This window comes from Macrobrachium nipponense, chromosome 11, assembly GCF_015104395.2.
Source record: "Macrobrachium nipponense isolate FS-2020 chromosome 11, ASM1510439v2, whole genome shotgun sequence".
Taxonomy (NCBI): Eukaryota; Metazoa; Arthropoda; class Malacostraca; order Decapoda; family Palaemonidae; genus Macrobrachium; species Macrobrachium nipponense.
Genome location: NC_061087.1, coordinates 29,290,297 through 29,305,996, shown reverse-complemented (window position 1 = coordinate 29,305,996; position 15,700 = coordinate 29,290,297). Strand labels below are relative to the sequence as shown.

At 37.6% G+C, this 15,700-nt stretch overlaps 2 protein-coding genes and 1 long non-coding RNA gene across 8 annotated transcripts in view; 1 reads left to right on the top strand and 2 right to left on the bottom strand.

Annotated features, from left to right (window-relative positions):
- LOC135201483 (Y+L amino acid transporter 2-like) overlaps positions 1 to 3,015 on the bottom strand; it is a 67,143-nt gene extending 64,128 nt beyond the window's left edge. Inside the window, exon 1 of one of the 3 annotated variants that reach the window (XM_064230659.1) lies at positions 2,835 to 3,015. The gene's annotated coding sequence lies outside the window, so the exon portion shown is untranslated. The remainder of the gene's footprint in view (positions 1 to 2,834) is intronic. The other 2 variants (XM_064230502.1, XM_064230578.1) reach the window with 2 other exon arrangements.
- A 3,263-nt stretch (positions 3,016 to 6,278) lies between these two features.
- Positions 6,279 to 15,700, bottom strand: part of LOC135201249 (protein LTV1 homolog) — a 34,887-nt gene continuing 25,465 nt past the window's right edge. For 3 of the 4 annotated variants that reach the window (XM_064230291.1, XM_064230156.1, XM_064230207.1), the window contains exons 5-10: positions 10,381 to 10,627; positions 9,866 to 10,106; positions 9,421 to 9,630; positions 9,040 to 9,259; positions 8,203 to 8,324; positions 6,279 to 6,892 (exon numbers count right to left, since the gene is read on the bottom strand). In XM_064230291.1, coding sequence (XP_064086361.1) covers positions 6,782 to 6,892; positions 8,203 to 8,324; positions 9,040 to 9,259; positions 9,421 to 9,630; positions 9,866 to 10,106; positions 10,381 to 10,627 — 1,151 coding nt within the window. In that variant the 3' untranslated portion in view covers positions 6,279 to 6,781. The remainder of the gene's footprint in view (positions 6,893 to 8,202; positions 8,325 to 9,039; positions 9,260 to 9,420; positions 9,631 to 9,865; positions 10,107 to 10,380; positions 10,628 to 15,700) is intronic. The other variant, XM_064230378.1, reaches the window with a different exon arrangement.
- LOC135202030 (uncharacterized) lies at positions 12,524 to 13,985 on the top strand. Its single transcript, XR_010311671.1, has 3 exons — positions 12,524 to 12,897; positions 13,171 to 13,253; positions 13,400 to 13,985. It is a non-coding gene; the product is annotated as an uncharacterized LOC135202030 (long non-coding RNA).

Sequence of the window (15,700 nt, the reverse complement as noted above, 5' to 3'; positions counted from 1 at the left end):
TTCCGAAGCATACGTAGTACCGTCCTCCCTCCAGTGTTGAGGTATCATGCTTCACTTTGGATGAAAACGCGTTAACTGTGTAAACAGATTTCATGCGGACTATCTGCATTATCTAGGGAGAATTACCCTTGTCGTTTGTCTAAGGGACATGCGTCAACAAAGATTCATAAACATCTAAACACCGTGACACTGCATCAGTTTGAGTCCGAGATACAGCCAGGGAGATTAATGCTAGCGTAAATAATGGAGTATTCATGGTAAATGCAACAGGGCTGTATATATTGAATCCTATTAACAAATACTTGTGCCAAATATACTATGAGCTATCGGGTATTCGTGACAAGTCGAAACGTATTACTACTAATATATGATACAAACAGGATGGTACAATTCCCAAGATGGGTGTATATAAAGCAAAGAATCTTAAAATAACTTTATACTGCGGTTAGACATCCAACGCCCTTCTCAAATATCGTTCGCTAGCTATCTTGCCTTCTCCTCGAATTACGTTATATGAGCATTGCGTGAGGTTTCTTAGGATGTAATCAACACATCTGTCTTTTGCACGCACAAGAATGAAACCCACTGTGATCAGACCATTGTGATATGATTTACTTGTAGAACGAAGCAGTGAAGTGTCTTACAGGCTTTATTTTTATTATAGGAATTAGCAGTTAACGTACGAATGTGACAGTGGTCGTTGCTCTCTCTCTCTCTCTCTCTCCTCTCAGGAGTCACTCCTTACTAAGGAAAGGGAATGACACATATATTGTTTGTTAGGCCTAAGTCAACATACAAAGAGATACCAGTAGGTACATACGCCCTCACACCTTTCGAAGACAGGTGTCTAATCTCGACAAGCGCTTCCTCGGATGCCCCAAATAACGTACCCAGTAGAACTCAGCGAATGCCAATGACGAGGAAATGAATTCCAAGGGCGTGAAGTACGCTTACAGACAAACAGTGAAGCACTAACTGAATTTAGAAAGTTGTCAAAAGCTCTAAATCAGTATGAAAACCATAATTTGTAATACCAAACTCAAGGGATGGTGACGGTGTTTTCAAGTTCTGTATATACTGCCATATTAATTCAGAATTGCATTGATAGACATAATATAGATGTTATCAATACCCAGAACTGGAAATAGCCTTAAATTAAACAAAAAAAAAATACTTATTGTGTTTTTTTATAGTATGCGCGCATATGTACTGTTAAATATTCATCTTGATGCACTGCTCCCTCTCTCTCTCTCTCAAAAGTTTCACTGGAAAAATTACCCCTTCGTATCTCATAAACATCTATCATTATAAACTCTTCTTATTTTGTTTATTTTCTATAAACGCTACACCTTTCAGAACTTCCGGTGTTCTAAAGTATAGTAGTGTCTGAGGTGTTACGTTGGTCTTTAAGAGTGACATGACCTGTGGCTTTTTGTAAACAAAACCGTGAATAATTTGCTGACGATACAACTCTTGGTCATGGATGAATATATTATATATATATATATATACTATATATAATATATATATATATATATACTATATATGTATATATATATAATAGTATATAAATATATATATAATAATTATAATATAATTATTAATTATATATATATAAATATATATAAAAACAAAAAAAAGTTAATACTATATTATATTAATATAAGAGAGAGAGAGAGAGAGAGAGAGAGAGAGAGAGAGAGAGAGATTCACTATGCTTCTTTCGACATTTGCTTATATGAGAGAGAGAGAGAGAGAGAGAGAGAGAGAGAGAGAGAGACTTCACTATGCGTCTTTCGATAATTGTTTATATGTATTTCATTTGCGTAATATTAGTCTAACGACAATAATCATCCGGCTATCAATGTACTACACATCACGTATACAACTTCTAATAGCTATATTCTTTCGTGAATCTTGGCCTATCCCCAACAGGCAGAGGCTTAAAATGTTTAAATCTCACCTCTCCACTAGACCTACCACAAGGCTCACGTACTTATAGTAGTACGGGTATTTCCTTTTTTTTTATAGTTTTCCTACATTGTTTATAGGCCTATTGTTTACAAGGAGTAAAACTGCTTGCTGCCCTTATACCCGGATTTACTCGGACGCCAGAGAGAGAGAGAGAGAGAGAGAGAGAGAGAGAGAGAGAGAGAGAGAGAGAGAGAGAGAGTTGCAGCAATACTACAGCTGTGAAACAGAAAGAAAGAAAGACAGACAGACAGACAGGGGTTGACAGAAATCGCTCAGAGCAGCTGGTCTCAAATTTTTATAGCTACAGGACGCTTATCCCACCCTCTCTCTCTCGGGTACTGACACCAATTCTGTTCTGCTGTATATTATTATAATATATTATTATATTATAATATATATTAAGCGTGCAAACATACAAATTGTTGTCAATTTTGTTAAAAGATGAAAAAAACAAGTCCTATTTTACAATAGTGTTTACAGCTGACATGAAATGGAGGACAAAAAACAATAAACAAACAGAAATATCTTTTCACATTGCGATATGTCATACATATAATTTAAAGCCATGTATAACCTTTTGATAGGCCTATCCCCACAGTCCTATTCTCATATTATATGAATCAAATTTATCATCAAGAGAATTAAACTTCTGTCAGTTTTTGTTCTTAAATTACGTAACCATCGAACACCGGCGTGGCTTTCAGAGCACATGTGCTCCCTTATTATTATGAATAAAAGAATTTTCCCATACGCAAAAACAAAAACCGATCTATATATGTTACTTATTAAGTAACATCTACTACATAACTAGATCCGGAAATGATTTATTCCGGATAAAAAGAAAATAAAAAAAAACTTACCCTGGCTATAACTCGAAAAAGGAAGCGAGGTTCACTCAGCCACGGGAAGGAAAGAGCGTATACAACCGTTCACCACCACTTCTCACACTCAACTGACAACTACTGTCTCGTTTTACGTTTAGTTTTAGCCGCGTGCTGCTGCTGCTGCGATGTAGTGTCCATAAAGTCCCAGTACCATTCTGATTAATAAATACTTGTAATGGTACTGGGACTTTGTGGACATCCTGTCCTATAACACTGTTTTTAGAAGACTCAACTCAACCGTCGTTGTCCGTAGTCCCATCTGTACCGTTCCCGGCAATGCAACTGCATCATCATTAAACTCATAGAGAATAAAAAATAAAAATAAACAAAAGCCACGGCTGGGCCACATATTTATAATTGGTTTCGTCCTTTTGTATATCCATGAAGTGCTGCAGGTTTAGTATTTATTATTCAATATAAATTATTATTCACAAAATTAACCATTTTTACCCTAAACTTCGACAAATTTGTATGCGTTTGTACTGCGTCCTTTAGGACACAGCGCTCACAAACACGAATAAAAAAAAAAAAAAACATGAAAAATCGTTTGAATTCCCGAAAGATAAACAGGTTTATACGCATCGATAACGTTTTAGAAAATCCATTGAAGTACTTCGCCGCTATCGTACTACCTTACGCAACGATGGCTTCCGTTCGAGACGAAAATGCGAGAAAAACATATCAGTTTTGTACTCTATGAACAGGACTGCTTATCTTGGTGAATGAAAATCACCAACGAAAATACAGTCATTTACTTTTAGTACTATATTTTATTTATTATTAACTCCAATGTGCCTGGTTAATATCGGTCAATATATACAGTTTTTTGCTTACGATTAGTATGAAATGGAATACAGTTGGAGATACATTACTTTTCAGTTTTATAAGTGTACCATTTAACGCATGCGGGAGCTGGGGTGGTGTTGTTGGGTGGGGTTTTGGGGGTTGGGGTTGGGGGGATAGCGCCACATCACCGTCAGCGGATCACAGACGACGCGACGTCCGCCCGCCCGGCCAAACCAACCCCCCCCCCCGATTTCCTGCTACTCTAGGGTATGCGAGAGATAATAGTACACAACTATTTCACGCAAAATGTGATTCATTCCTGGAGACATCTATTAGACGCCATTGACTGATAACCTTATTTCAAGGAGTTGCTGTAATCTGTCATATCTGATAAACGATAAAAAAAAAAAATAAAATAAAAGGAATCTTTTTATTAAAAGTTACTGCCGTCATGCAAAACTCACAGATTTTACTGTAAAAATTAAAGTTATTTAATGCGTGGCAAGTAAGGCCTTAATTTTGCATCGGGGACAATTTTTTTTTTTTTTTTTTTTTATAAAAGGCTGAAATCAGCAAGTTTTTTGTTTGCAATAAATTTCCTGAAACTTACCATAACTTCTGGAGTGAATTTTCGAAAACAATTTCTATAAATTGTCCCTACTGTTTTTGTAACTATATTACACAATTTAGTATAAAATTCCTGAAAATAGCATTGGTTTCTTGAAACTGGCCATGTTTAATAGTACGAAATTTAAAAATAAAAAAATAAAATGTATTCTCTGGTATCATAACCTATCTTAAACTCCACCTGCCTTTATAGCCAAACCATGTCTTTAACCAAATATTGTAACTTGTAAGGCATTTGCTTTAACATGAGACGCTGACTGTAAGCTGTACTGCATATGGTTGTAATAATTATCTGCCTGTAATAATGATACTTGATTCACAGATTCTTCAGCAACTGCATCTGTCCATCCGCCTGTGGTGTTTGCGCATGGTAATACTGCGTCCCGGCTTTTGCATAATATCCTATTTCGAATAATAACGGTGTAATTCGCATAAAGTAAATTATTACAACACTTTTCAGTTGCAAATGTACGCTAAGATATCCTTTTATTTACCTAAAACTTACACATAGCGTAACTATTTAAAGATCGGGACGCAGTGTTACCATGTGCGACCACCACAGGCGGATGGACAGATAGAAAAAAACAGCGTATATAGTATATTCTGAAAGTGCTATTCTGACACAGAAACTGTGAAATAATTTTGTAAACTTTCAATTCTGTTCAGCACATGTAACTCGGTGCTTAAGTTACACTCTGACAAAATAAATTGGCCCATGTCATTCTTTGTAAGACGGGAGGAACAATCTTAAATGAATGGAGTACAAACAGAGATACAGTACAATATAGTGTGTAATTTATTGCTGAACTACTATGAATTCTAACTCCTGCTTATCAGTTATCAAGGTTCAGCACACACCATGCTTATAAAAAAATTGCAGCATAAAATCAACATTTCTTTTTTACGGAATTAGATAAAAATCTTTGAAGTGACCACTTCAATCCTTCGTTAAGTGCCTCTGAAGTTCTGCTATTACCACAGCATTTGTAACTGATTTGGTTGTTTCAAATAGGTGAGTTCAAGGTGAACTCCATGACTTGTGGACCCGTTTACATAAAATTGTTCATTTGTTATACATTAATGTAGAATTTAGGCCAAATGCCAAACGCTGGTACTTGCGAGGCCACTCAGCACTGGAAAATTGAGAGTAAAAGATTACAACTTAAGTGTAACAGGAGGAAAACGTCACAATTCTTGAGTCGAGTTGAATAAAGAATTTAGGCCAAAAGCCAAGCCCTGGGACCTATGAGGTCATTCAGCGCTGAAATGGAAATTGACAGTAAAAGGTTTGAAAGGTGTAACAGGAGGAAAACCTCAAAGCAGTTGCACTATGAATCAAGTATTAGAAGTGGGTGGGAAGTAAGAAGAAGAAAGATAATATGAAAGGAGGTACAGTAAAAGGAACGAAAGTGGTTGCAGCTGGGAGATGAAGGCATGCTGCAAAGAACCTTAAGTATGTAATGCCTACAGTGAACCACGAGGTCCATTGACGGCACAATCCCCCTACGGGGATGAAACAATTGTTAGAAGAGGGTAGAAAATAGATGGAAGAAAGAATATGAATGGAGGTATAGTAAAAGGAATGATAGGGGTTCCAACCAGGGACCCAGGAGACGCTGCAGGAAGCCTTAAGTATTGCACACGGAGCACTGATGGTACTATCCTATGCAGTTTTCATTTGTATACATAGTATATATAGACATTACCAAAAATCCTCATGTTACTTGGAGACTCCAACAACATTTAGACTACTTTTATTTCTTAGAATCTGGGCCATGCAGGCCTGCAACCTCCTCAAAGATATTCATTCATTCTCAACAATAAGAGAGAATTCACCATAACAGCCGCAAGAGGAATTTCAAGACTATAAAAACTTTGGAGCTGGTGTATCGACAACAGAAGGAGCAAGTCTGACGAGACGTACCTGAAAGAATTCTACAGATTTTTGAAGTAAAATTGGATATAGCTCTCAATTATTTTCTGGATCTTTCTAAAAAAAATACAAGATAATCTGTATCTGTTTCTTATACTGTTTTATTGGTTTTGACATACAGACGACTATTACAATATACTGTATATTGGTTTAAGGTGTGCATTTCTAGAGTTATATTTGTGATTACAAAATACAGTAACCTTAAAAGACAAAAGATTACCTAAGTAGAGATTACATTTCCAAAATTTGCCACTTAATTAAGGAGTAGCAACATAAAAGATTTCAGAAAACCTTCCACTGGTTAAATATAGGGTCCCAAAAACATGCAGGTTTCAACAATGTGTCGACATCCAAAATTTCAAAATATAAAGTTGTGAAGCCAGCAATGAAAAAGACTTGAAAACCTTTCATCTTTGTCCAAACCAACAATAGAACTCACACCACTGGAATAAATCTCTGACAGAAGGAATAACAATCATAACGTTATATATAGTACGTAATCTTATTGGCGCACAATGCTATGAAGTTCGTTGAGAAGTTTGCGTCAGGAAAGAAACTCTTAAATACTGTAGCAGAGTTACACCAATGATATTTTGTTATTATATCTGTTATTCATACTGATCTTCTCCAGCCGTTTCTTTTCATCCTTAAAAGTACACCTATTTAATTTCTTTTCACTTCGTCTCTCCTGAAACAAAAAGCAGAAATAGCTTCTATTAACACGAATCAAATAACTTACATACTATAGTACAATTACACTACATGGACAAATAATCATGACCAATTCTACTGTGCCTTTTCATATACTTAATATGGCATTGAACTGAGTGCAACTAACTTCTAAAAACTGAGAGCAAACTTGTCCTCAACAATTTACCAAATGTCATATACAATATCCCTTTGAACCTATCTGCATTACATTCTGACTTTTACTTTTCATCTACTTCATTTTGGTATCTTATCATTCAGCTGTTCCACTCCTTTAACTTCATCTTCCTCCAATTTTCCACTCACTGAAGAACAAGTCTTTCAGTCTAGCATTGAGACCAGGTTGTCTCTTTTAGAATACTCGCAAATAAAACACAGTGAACCTGTCTTGGAATTGCAATTGCAAAATAGAATACAATTAGTAGGGAATGCAAGACATGACTAAGATACTCCATTGTTGGATTTTCATGACTTACCCAAAAGGCCCCCTTTTTTTTTTAATGAGAACTGAAAATGGGCTACGTTAAAGGAACTGGACAGCCAAGAGGGAACACATGGGGGGGGTATAAAGTAGAAACTGGCTCACATGGGACAGAGGTAAAACAAAGATCATTTCATACATCTGATGTGCCTTATATGACAAAGTGGAAATTTCCTGAGGAGATTAGCAGAGTAAAAGATATATGTACTTTAAAATATAAAGAAAATTACCCTAATTTTATTAGTCACTTCTATACATACATATCAATATTTCCTTTTACTTATGATCAGAGTAGGCTTAATCATAAAATAACCTAGATTAAGGCTACAGAAAAGACATTGCATAGGTATGTACATAAATTAAGCTAAAGTATATGCATAATCAAATTGACAAAATCTGTGACTACAACTGCTAGTAGTTATCTGATTCTGGCATTTATCTTACACAACCTTGTTTCAGTATGCAAGCAAAAAGTAAGAGGGCAAAATCTAAGAACACAAGGCAGTAGGGGATAAATTGAAGTTCGCTAAAAGAGGCAAAATCTAAGTATGACTTACGAGACAAAACTAAATTATGCTAAAAGTAGGAAGGACAATAATTAAGTAGTATACAATGATAAGAAAAAAATAACTGGTAAAAATAAAGTCAGCTACAGTAATGGATTAAAACTAAAGCATGTGTTACTGGGTGTGCATTACTTTTTCCAAGTCTCATTTCTCACCTAATTTTTCATCCAGTCTTACATCTATAAAACAACCCTTCATTGGGAAAACAGTTAATCTGCACTGCCGGAGAGGAACTCAACTTACCCTTCGTAATTCCTTAAGTGCTTTCTTTCTAAACCTACGTTCATCACTGGTTTCGCCAGGAGGTCGAATGGATATTGTCGACATACTCGTGATTAGTGTTTCCGTGTCCAATTGTGCTTTGCCTACAGAAAATATGACAAAAATTAACTAGACTTATTTCTTTAGAACATCCTTCATTGCACACAAAATGTGATATGAACATAAAATGTGATTGATTCTGAAATAAATTTAAAGTTACATAAACTGAGCAACTAGTAGTGAAACTTAAAATGTCATTCAATGATAAATGCCACTGATAAGTAGCAATTTAAACTCTCCATACAATCAATTATTGTACTAAATCATCCTCAACATACACGCATATTACCTCATAACTGGCTTCTAAATAGCCAATACCGGATTACTAAAAAAAATATCAATAACCAGTAGTGTGTTGATCAATGAAACATTCTATAGTGGGACCTTTAAATGAATTGACCTGAGGTCATTCTGCACTGATATGGCAATTGACAATAAAAGGTTTGAAAGGTGTAACAGGAGGAAAACCTCTCAGATGAATCAATTGTTAGGGGAGGGTGGAAAGTAAGATAGAAGAAAGAGAATATGGAAGGAGGTATGTAGAGTAAAAGGAATGAAAGGAGTTGCATCTAGGGGACAAAGTCAGGCTGCAAAGAACCTCAAGTAATGCCTACAGAGCACCACATGAGGTGCGCTAATGGCACTTTTAATTAAGAATTTTAGGTTCAAATGAAAGAAAAGTAAATCAGCATAACAGAAGCAGGGTCCAACATACTTGTTACACACAGGCCATGAATTATCAAAGTAATGCCAACTTACCACTGTCACCACCTATCTGATTATTGTGCAACACAAGAGCTTTCTTGGTTAACCCTTCAACTCCATGTTCTAAGGGGATACCAGTTCTGGGATTAACGGCAATCTTTTTTCGACGAGGAGGATCAGTAATAGTTCGTGGATGATTGTACTGCGTCGAATAGGTAGAAAGAATAGTCTCACAGTCCCACTTCTCTCCTGGTTCGCTGTCTGATAATTCAATCTGTTTGATAGGAAAAAAAAAAAACCTTAATTAACACTTGCTCGCTTGCATGAAAAACCTCAGAATGCAGTCACATACAATAATTACAGTACCTAAACATTTAATGAACATAAGGTAAAATTGTATTTGATCACTCTCAGCAACAAAAACAGTTCACAAACCTGTACTTTTTCCTTGTCTTCATCTATCCTCTGTTGCATATCCTTGATCCAATTGATAATCCTAGTCTTTTCATCTTCTGGCTCTGCTTGCAGCTGCTTCTTTGCCTTTTCCAAAACCTGCTTGAAAAGTGGCGAGTCTTCCCCGATAAAGCCATCAATGTCTTCGCCATCAAGTGCACCAACCTGTTCATCGTCATACTCCCGCACAAACTGGAAAATTCAAGATATAAAGAGGAACTTAGTAAATGCAAAAATTTTCAAAACTAGGTACATATCATAAAAGCTGATTTTCTCAAAAGGACCATTAGGTAAATCATTTTTACTACGACTTTCTAGTTTTTTCCAATCTAAAGGCAGAAGTTGGAATCTTAAGGCTGAATATCTTTCCTGTTTTCAAGGTGGAACATTTTAGAAAGTTTATGAAGCTAACATGCATTTTATTTACCTTTTCTTCAAAACAGTCATCCAGAACAGAAAGGCCTTCATTTCGTCTTAAGACACTTGAAGATAAAGAGTAGTTCGTGAAGTGAGAAGCAGTCTCCTCCTCACGAAAAGTTTTGGGCGGGCCGTCCAAACTGCCGAGTTCATCTCGTTCTTCATCGTCGCTGTCATTGAAATCACTGCTGAAGTCACGTTCCTCTTCATCTGCATCGTAACCTTCTTCCTTAGATTGTTCTCTGTAAGCACTGTGAAAAATTTCATTGGTTACATATTGCCTTTATAAAATGGTGCTTAACATACTCCACTCTCTCCTCTTCTTCCTCTTCAAATAATAGTACCTTTTTACTCTGCACCAGAATACCTTGACTTTACATAAAAAAAGATGACATTAGTATTTATAAGTAACAGTAACATTAGATATTACATTAGCTGTAAACAGAAGGCACTGGATGTCCAAATCAATTTAGAATGCAACTGCGTATACAATAATATTCCCAAAACATTTTCCACTCAACCAACCTCAGTTTAGAAAGAGCTGGCAAATGGTGGCAACCAGCAAGGTCATTCTCCCAGGCAACATCATAGTCATCGCAGTCCTCCCATTCTTCATCATTGTCAAATTCATGAATGGGAGTCTCTGAGTTGAGCATGACAACAAAATTGTCAGGAAGAGCATCTTCGTCATCAGGATTGCAAGCAGTCTCATCATCAATTAAATCATCATCTAGTCTAGCTACAACATCAGGATCGAGTTCAGGACGTGGACCTGTGAAAAAGAAACATGAAGCTCTGCTACAGTACGACAAGTTGCAGGTCATTCAATGTAAAAAGAATGATGAAACTCTCCCCCTACTATGCAATTAAAGATCATCAACAGAAGTTCTTTCACTTATTGATAAAATCCCAATCTCCTAAATTGAATGTCCCCCATACACAAGGATATTAATAACTCACTTATATTATTCAGAACACCAAAGTCATTTCAAAAGGTAAATTCCTTCTGTACAACAAAAAGCCCTTACATCAATTACAGTATGACTATGTCATAATACCTGTTCAACACAATAAAAATGATATTGTCATGATACAATAAAGTTTGTTCATACTTACCTGACAGATATATATATAGCTGTATTCTCTGACGACCGACAGAATTTCAAAATTCCCGGCAAACGCAGTGGTCGGCTTGGTGGTTAGTACCCATTCCCGCCGCTGGGAGGCGGATACCGGGAACCATTCCCATTTTCTATTCAGATTTTCTTTACCACTGTCCCCTGAGGGGAGGTGGGTGGGTACTTGATTATATATATCTGTCAGGTAAGTATGAACAAACTTTATTGTATCATGACAATATCATTTTGTTCATGACACTTACCTGCCAGATATAAGGCGGTCCCCGGGTTACGACGGTTCCGGCTTACGACGTTCCAAGGTTACGACGCTTTTTCTTAAATATTCAATGGAAAATCCGTCCTGGGTTACGACGCTTGTTCCGAGGTTACGACGCTGACGCTTCCGACGCTCCGAGTTAACGACGCTTTTAAAAAACGCATGCTATGATAAAAATCCTTTATAGTTTAGCACAGTATATAATAAAAATATGTTTTTGGTTACATTACAACAAAAATTTTGAGGTTATGATGATTTTTGACACTTTTTTTTTCGTATTTTTTGAATTTTTTTAGTGACGCCGCATATGCGGAACTAGTTTGCGGGCGAATGAATACACTAGCTTGGGATGCGCAGTTTAAAACAGTCCAAAAGCGCAAATAATGAAAAATCATTGCTTGTTTCCAGTACATAATTAAAAAAACTAAGTTTCTGGTTAGATTACAACACAAATTCCAAGGTTACGACGTTTTGTTATGCTTTTTAACGATACCTCATATGCAGAACTAGTTTTTGAGCGGAGGTGCATAAATTAATTAACGCTATTAAACTGTATGGTAAATTGACCGAACAACGACCTCGGACGGTCGAGGACGCTAAGCGTAACAATACGAAAGGACGCCACTTCAATCGCGTGTCTGCCTGAAGTTCAGTCGGTTGTGTGCTAAGACGTTGCTGAAATTCCTTGCCATTTTCGCAAATTTACAATGGCTCCTAAACGCCAAAGTACTTCCTCCGATGATAGTTCATCCAAGAAGAGGAAGGTCATCACGATGGAGGTCAAATTATGACTGGTGAAGCGTTCGGAAAAGGGAGAAACTAACACCGAAATAGGCCGTTCTTTAGGCTTGAGCAGGACCACGGTGGTAACCATTGTGAAGGACAAGGAACGTATTCTGAAGCATGTTAAGGATGCTGCACCGATGAATTCAACGGTGATAAACGAGAAGCAACGTAGCCAGAGCATTGTTGAAATGGAGAAATTGCTCATGATCTGGCTGGAGGACCAGAACCAGCGACGTGTTCCGGTGAGCTTAAGTGTGATCCAGGAGAAGGCTAGAGCGCTGCATGAGGCAGTAGTGAAAAAGTTTGGCGAAGGCAGTGCTGGTGGTGAATCTTCCGCGAGTAGAGGTTGGTTTAACCGTTTTAAGGCTAGTGCAAATTTGCATAATGTGAAGCTGCAAGGTGAAGCTGCTAGGGCTGATAGCGAAGCAGCAGAAAGTTCTCCAGGTGGTTTGGCCGAGATAATTAACTCCAGGTTGTTACTAACAAATTACTACAAGTGTCATCAAGGGATAACTACAAGTAGAAGCACCATTTTTGGATGGAAAAAACCCTTCAGGAAAGTATACGTATCAAATGTAACATGTACATAGTGTAACAAAATATGAACAGTAAGGTTTTTACATACAGTAGTATTACATACGTACATAACTTTTTTTTACAGGAATTTCCAACCAAGTTTGATTATGTACATACATGTTATAAACCACTGTACGTATGGTTACTGTATGTAACTTACTAAACATACATACATGACTTAACTTTGATACTTTTTTGGTACATTCCAGAAAACCAGGACCCCCTCCATGATGCAGGCTATGGGGCCACATAAAACTTTGTCCAGGGTTACTACATAACATAAAGGTGGAGGAATTATACATAGTAGTAAACATACATTAAGTAAGTTTTATACGTACTAAAAAAGTGACCAAGATCTCTCACATGGGATAAGTGATCAAGGTCCCTCATGGAATTACATACTACTGTACACTCCCTGCTGAACAGGGGTGTAGACCAATCATTTACAACATGCATACGTACCAGTTGATATTAAACCACTGTATGGTGCATATTACTGTATGTAACTTAAATATGCATAGAGTAATTACTGACAAAATTATTTTTTGTACATTCCAGAACCCCCTGAATGATGTAGGCTATGGGGCCACATAAGACTTTGTGCATCCAGGGTTACATAGCACGACAACTTTAAACTAAAGGTAAGGAATTAATTAACATACATTAACTAAGTTTTATACATGTTATATATGTGATATTAAACCACTGTATGGTGCTATTTACTGTATTGTAACTTACTATGCATAGAGTACTTACTGACATACTAATTATTTTTTGTACATTCCAGAACCCCCTGAATGATGTAGGCTATGGGGCCACATAAGACTTTGTGCATCCAGGGTTACATAGCATGACAACTTTAAACTAAAAGTAAGGAATTAATTCACATACATTAACTTTTTTACTCTTGATATAACTCAAAGTAAGGAATTTATAAACTAAAAGTAAGGAATTAATTAACATACATTAACTCTTTTACTCTTGATATCTATAATTTACATATTGCATTCAGGACTTTGTGTAGTATTTTGTACTAATTGTGTTATACTTTTACCTTCCAGAGCTACCAGACTGGGATTTTAGTGTACTCCAGGATCTACCAAAGGATTAGTGTACAGTGTAATAGTGTTTAGTGTATAATCTAACCTAAGGATTAAGTGTAGTACATTGTGCTTTATAGTGTCACAAGAGTTTAATAAAGAATTATACCTTCAAGAACCATCCTTTGGCATTGAAATAACCACACTACACATCATGCAATACTTGCATGTCAAACAGGTAAGGTCTCTCTAACTTTTTCTTAGTTTAAGGCATATTTCCAAGTGTCGTTCCGGCTTACGACGATTTTCGGCTTACGACGCGCCTCAAGAACGGAACCCCCGTCGTTAACCCGGGGACTGCCTGTAATATATAGGTGAATCCCACCATTGGGAGGTGGAAGGGACAGAATAGAAGGATTTTGGGTGGAAACATTTCACATGGCAGATGATTGACATCTTGGTTCCCTACCTGTTAGCATAGCTGACTTCGTGATTACTGTCACCCAAGCCTGCTTCTGCTTAATTAGAATTTCCAGCAAGGTAGTGACCTGTATAGCTGGATAGTTCTAGATGATCTGTCAACGGGAGCGTGACCACAATGTGACTAGGCCATATTGACCATACTGAAGACAACGAAGCATAATAAATACCACCTAACCTAGCCTCACTAAAGTTAGTCCCATAACTTTCAGGCTAATTAAAGGGAAGACCGCCTCAAGCGGCCAACCCTACGACCGTAAAAAAACAAACCCATAATTAAAATCACAACACGTCCATTTTCTAAAGGATGGGTTCGTATTGCTTCTCGTCCCCCATACTGTATCCGCAAGGTAAATGTATGGTCCAAGCGAGTAGCAATTCTCATATGTCGCCTTCACATCTCTGAGGTAGTGTTGGAAGCAAACACAGAGTTGCTTCGCCAAAATGTGGCACCCAGGATATCACTGAGTGCCATATTTTTCTGAAAAGCCACCGAAGTAGCTACCGCTCGAACCTCTGAGCATTAACTTTTAGCAGTTTTAAGATCACCATCCGTGCAGGATGAATGAGCTTCCCTGATGGTGTTTCTCAAGAAGAACGCCAGTGCGTTTTTAGACATTGGTAATTCCGGCCTCTTGACCGAACACCACAGGTTGTCTGACGGGCCTCTACATTGTTTGGTCTTTTCCAGATAAAATTTGAGAGCTCTGACAGGGCACAAAACTCTCTCCGGCTCTCGTCCGACGAACTCTGATAACCCCTTGATATCAAAGCTTTTTAGGCCAGGGTTGGATGGGTTTTCGTTCTTCGCTAAGAACGAGGGGCTCAGCGAACACACCGCATTGTGTTCTCTGAAACCCACATGTTTACTCATAGCTTGGATTTCGCTAACCCTCTTAGCTGTTGCCAAAGCGGTTAGGAAAATAGCTTTCCTAGTTACATCTTTCAAAGAGGCAGCGTGCATAGGCTCAAATGGGGCTGACATTAAAAACTTTAAGACAACATCTAAATTCCATGAGGGAATCTTGTCTCGTGGAGCTTTTGATGTTTCAAAGGACCTCAATAGATCGTGAAGATCTTTATCATTTGATAAATCCACGCCTCTGTGTCGAAAATGACCGTGATAGCATACTTTTGTAGCCTTTAATCGTTGACACTGAAAGTTTGTCTATCTCTCTAAGATGTAAGAGAAAATCAGCAATCTGGCTCACAGAGGTCGTGGAGGAGGAAATATTTTGCCTTCTACACCAACCTCTGAAGACAGCCCACTTCAATTGGTAGACAGCTTGGGAAGATGTTCTTCTAGCGCTGGCAATAGCTCTTGCCACCGATCTTGAAAAACCTCTCGCTCTGGCCAACTTTTGGATAGTCTGAATGCAGTCAGACTCAGAGCGGAGAGGTTTCCGTGATACCTCTCGAAGTGGGGCTGTCTGAGTAGATCGATTTTTTCTGAAGTGTCCTTGGGAAATCTACCAGAAATGACATGGCCTCTGTGAACCAGTCGCTTGCAGGCCAAAAGGGGGCGAATCAACGTCATTCTTGCTCCTTCCGACGCCGCAAACTTCCTT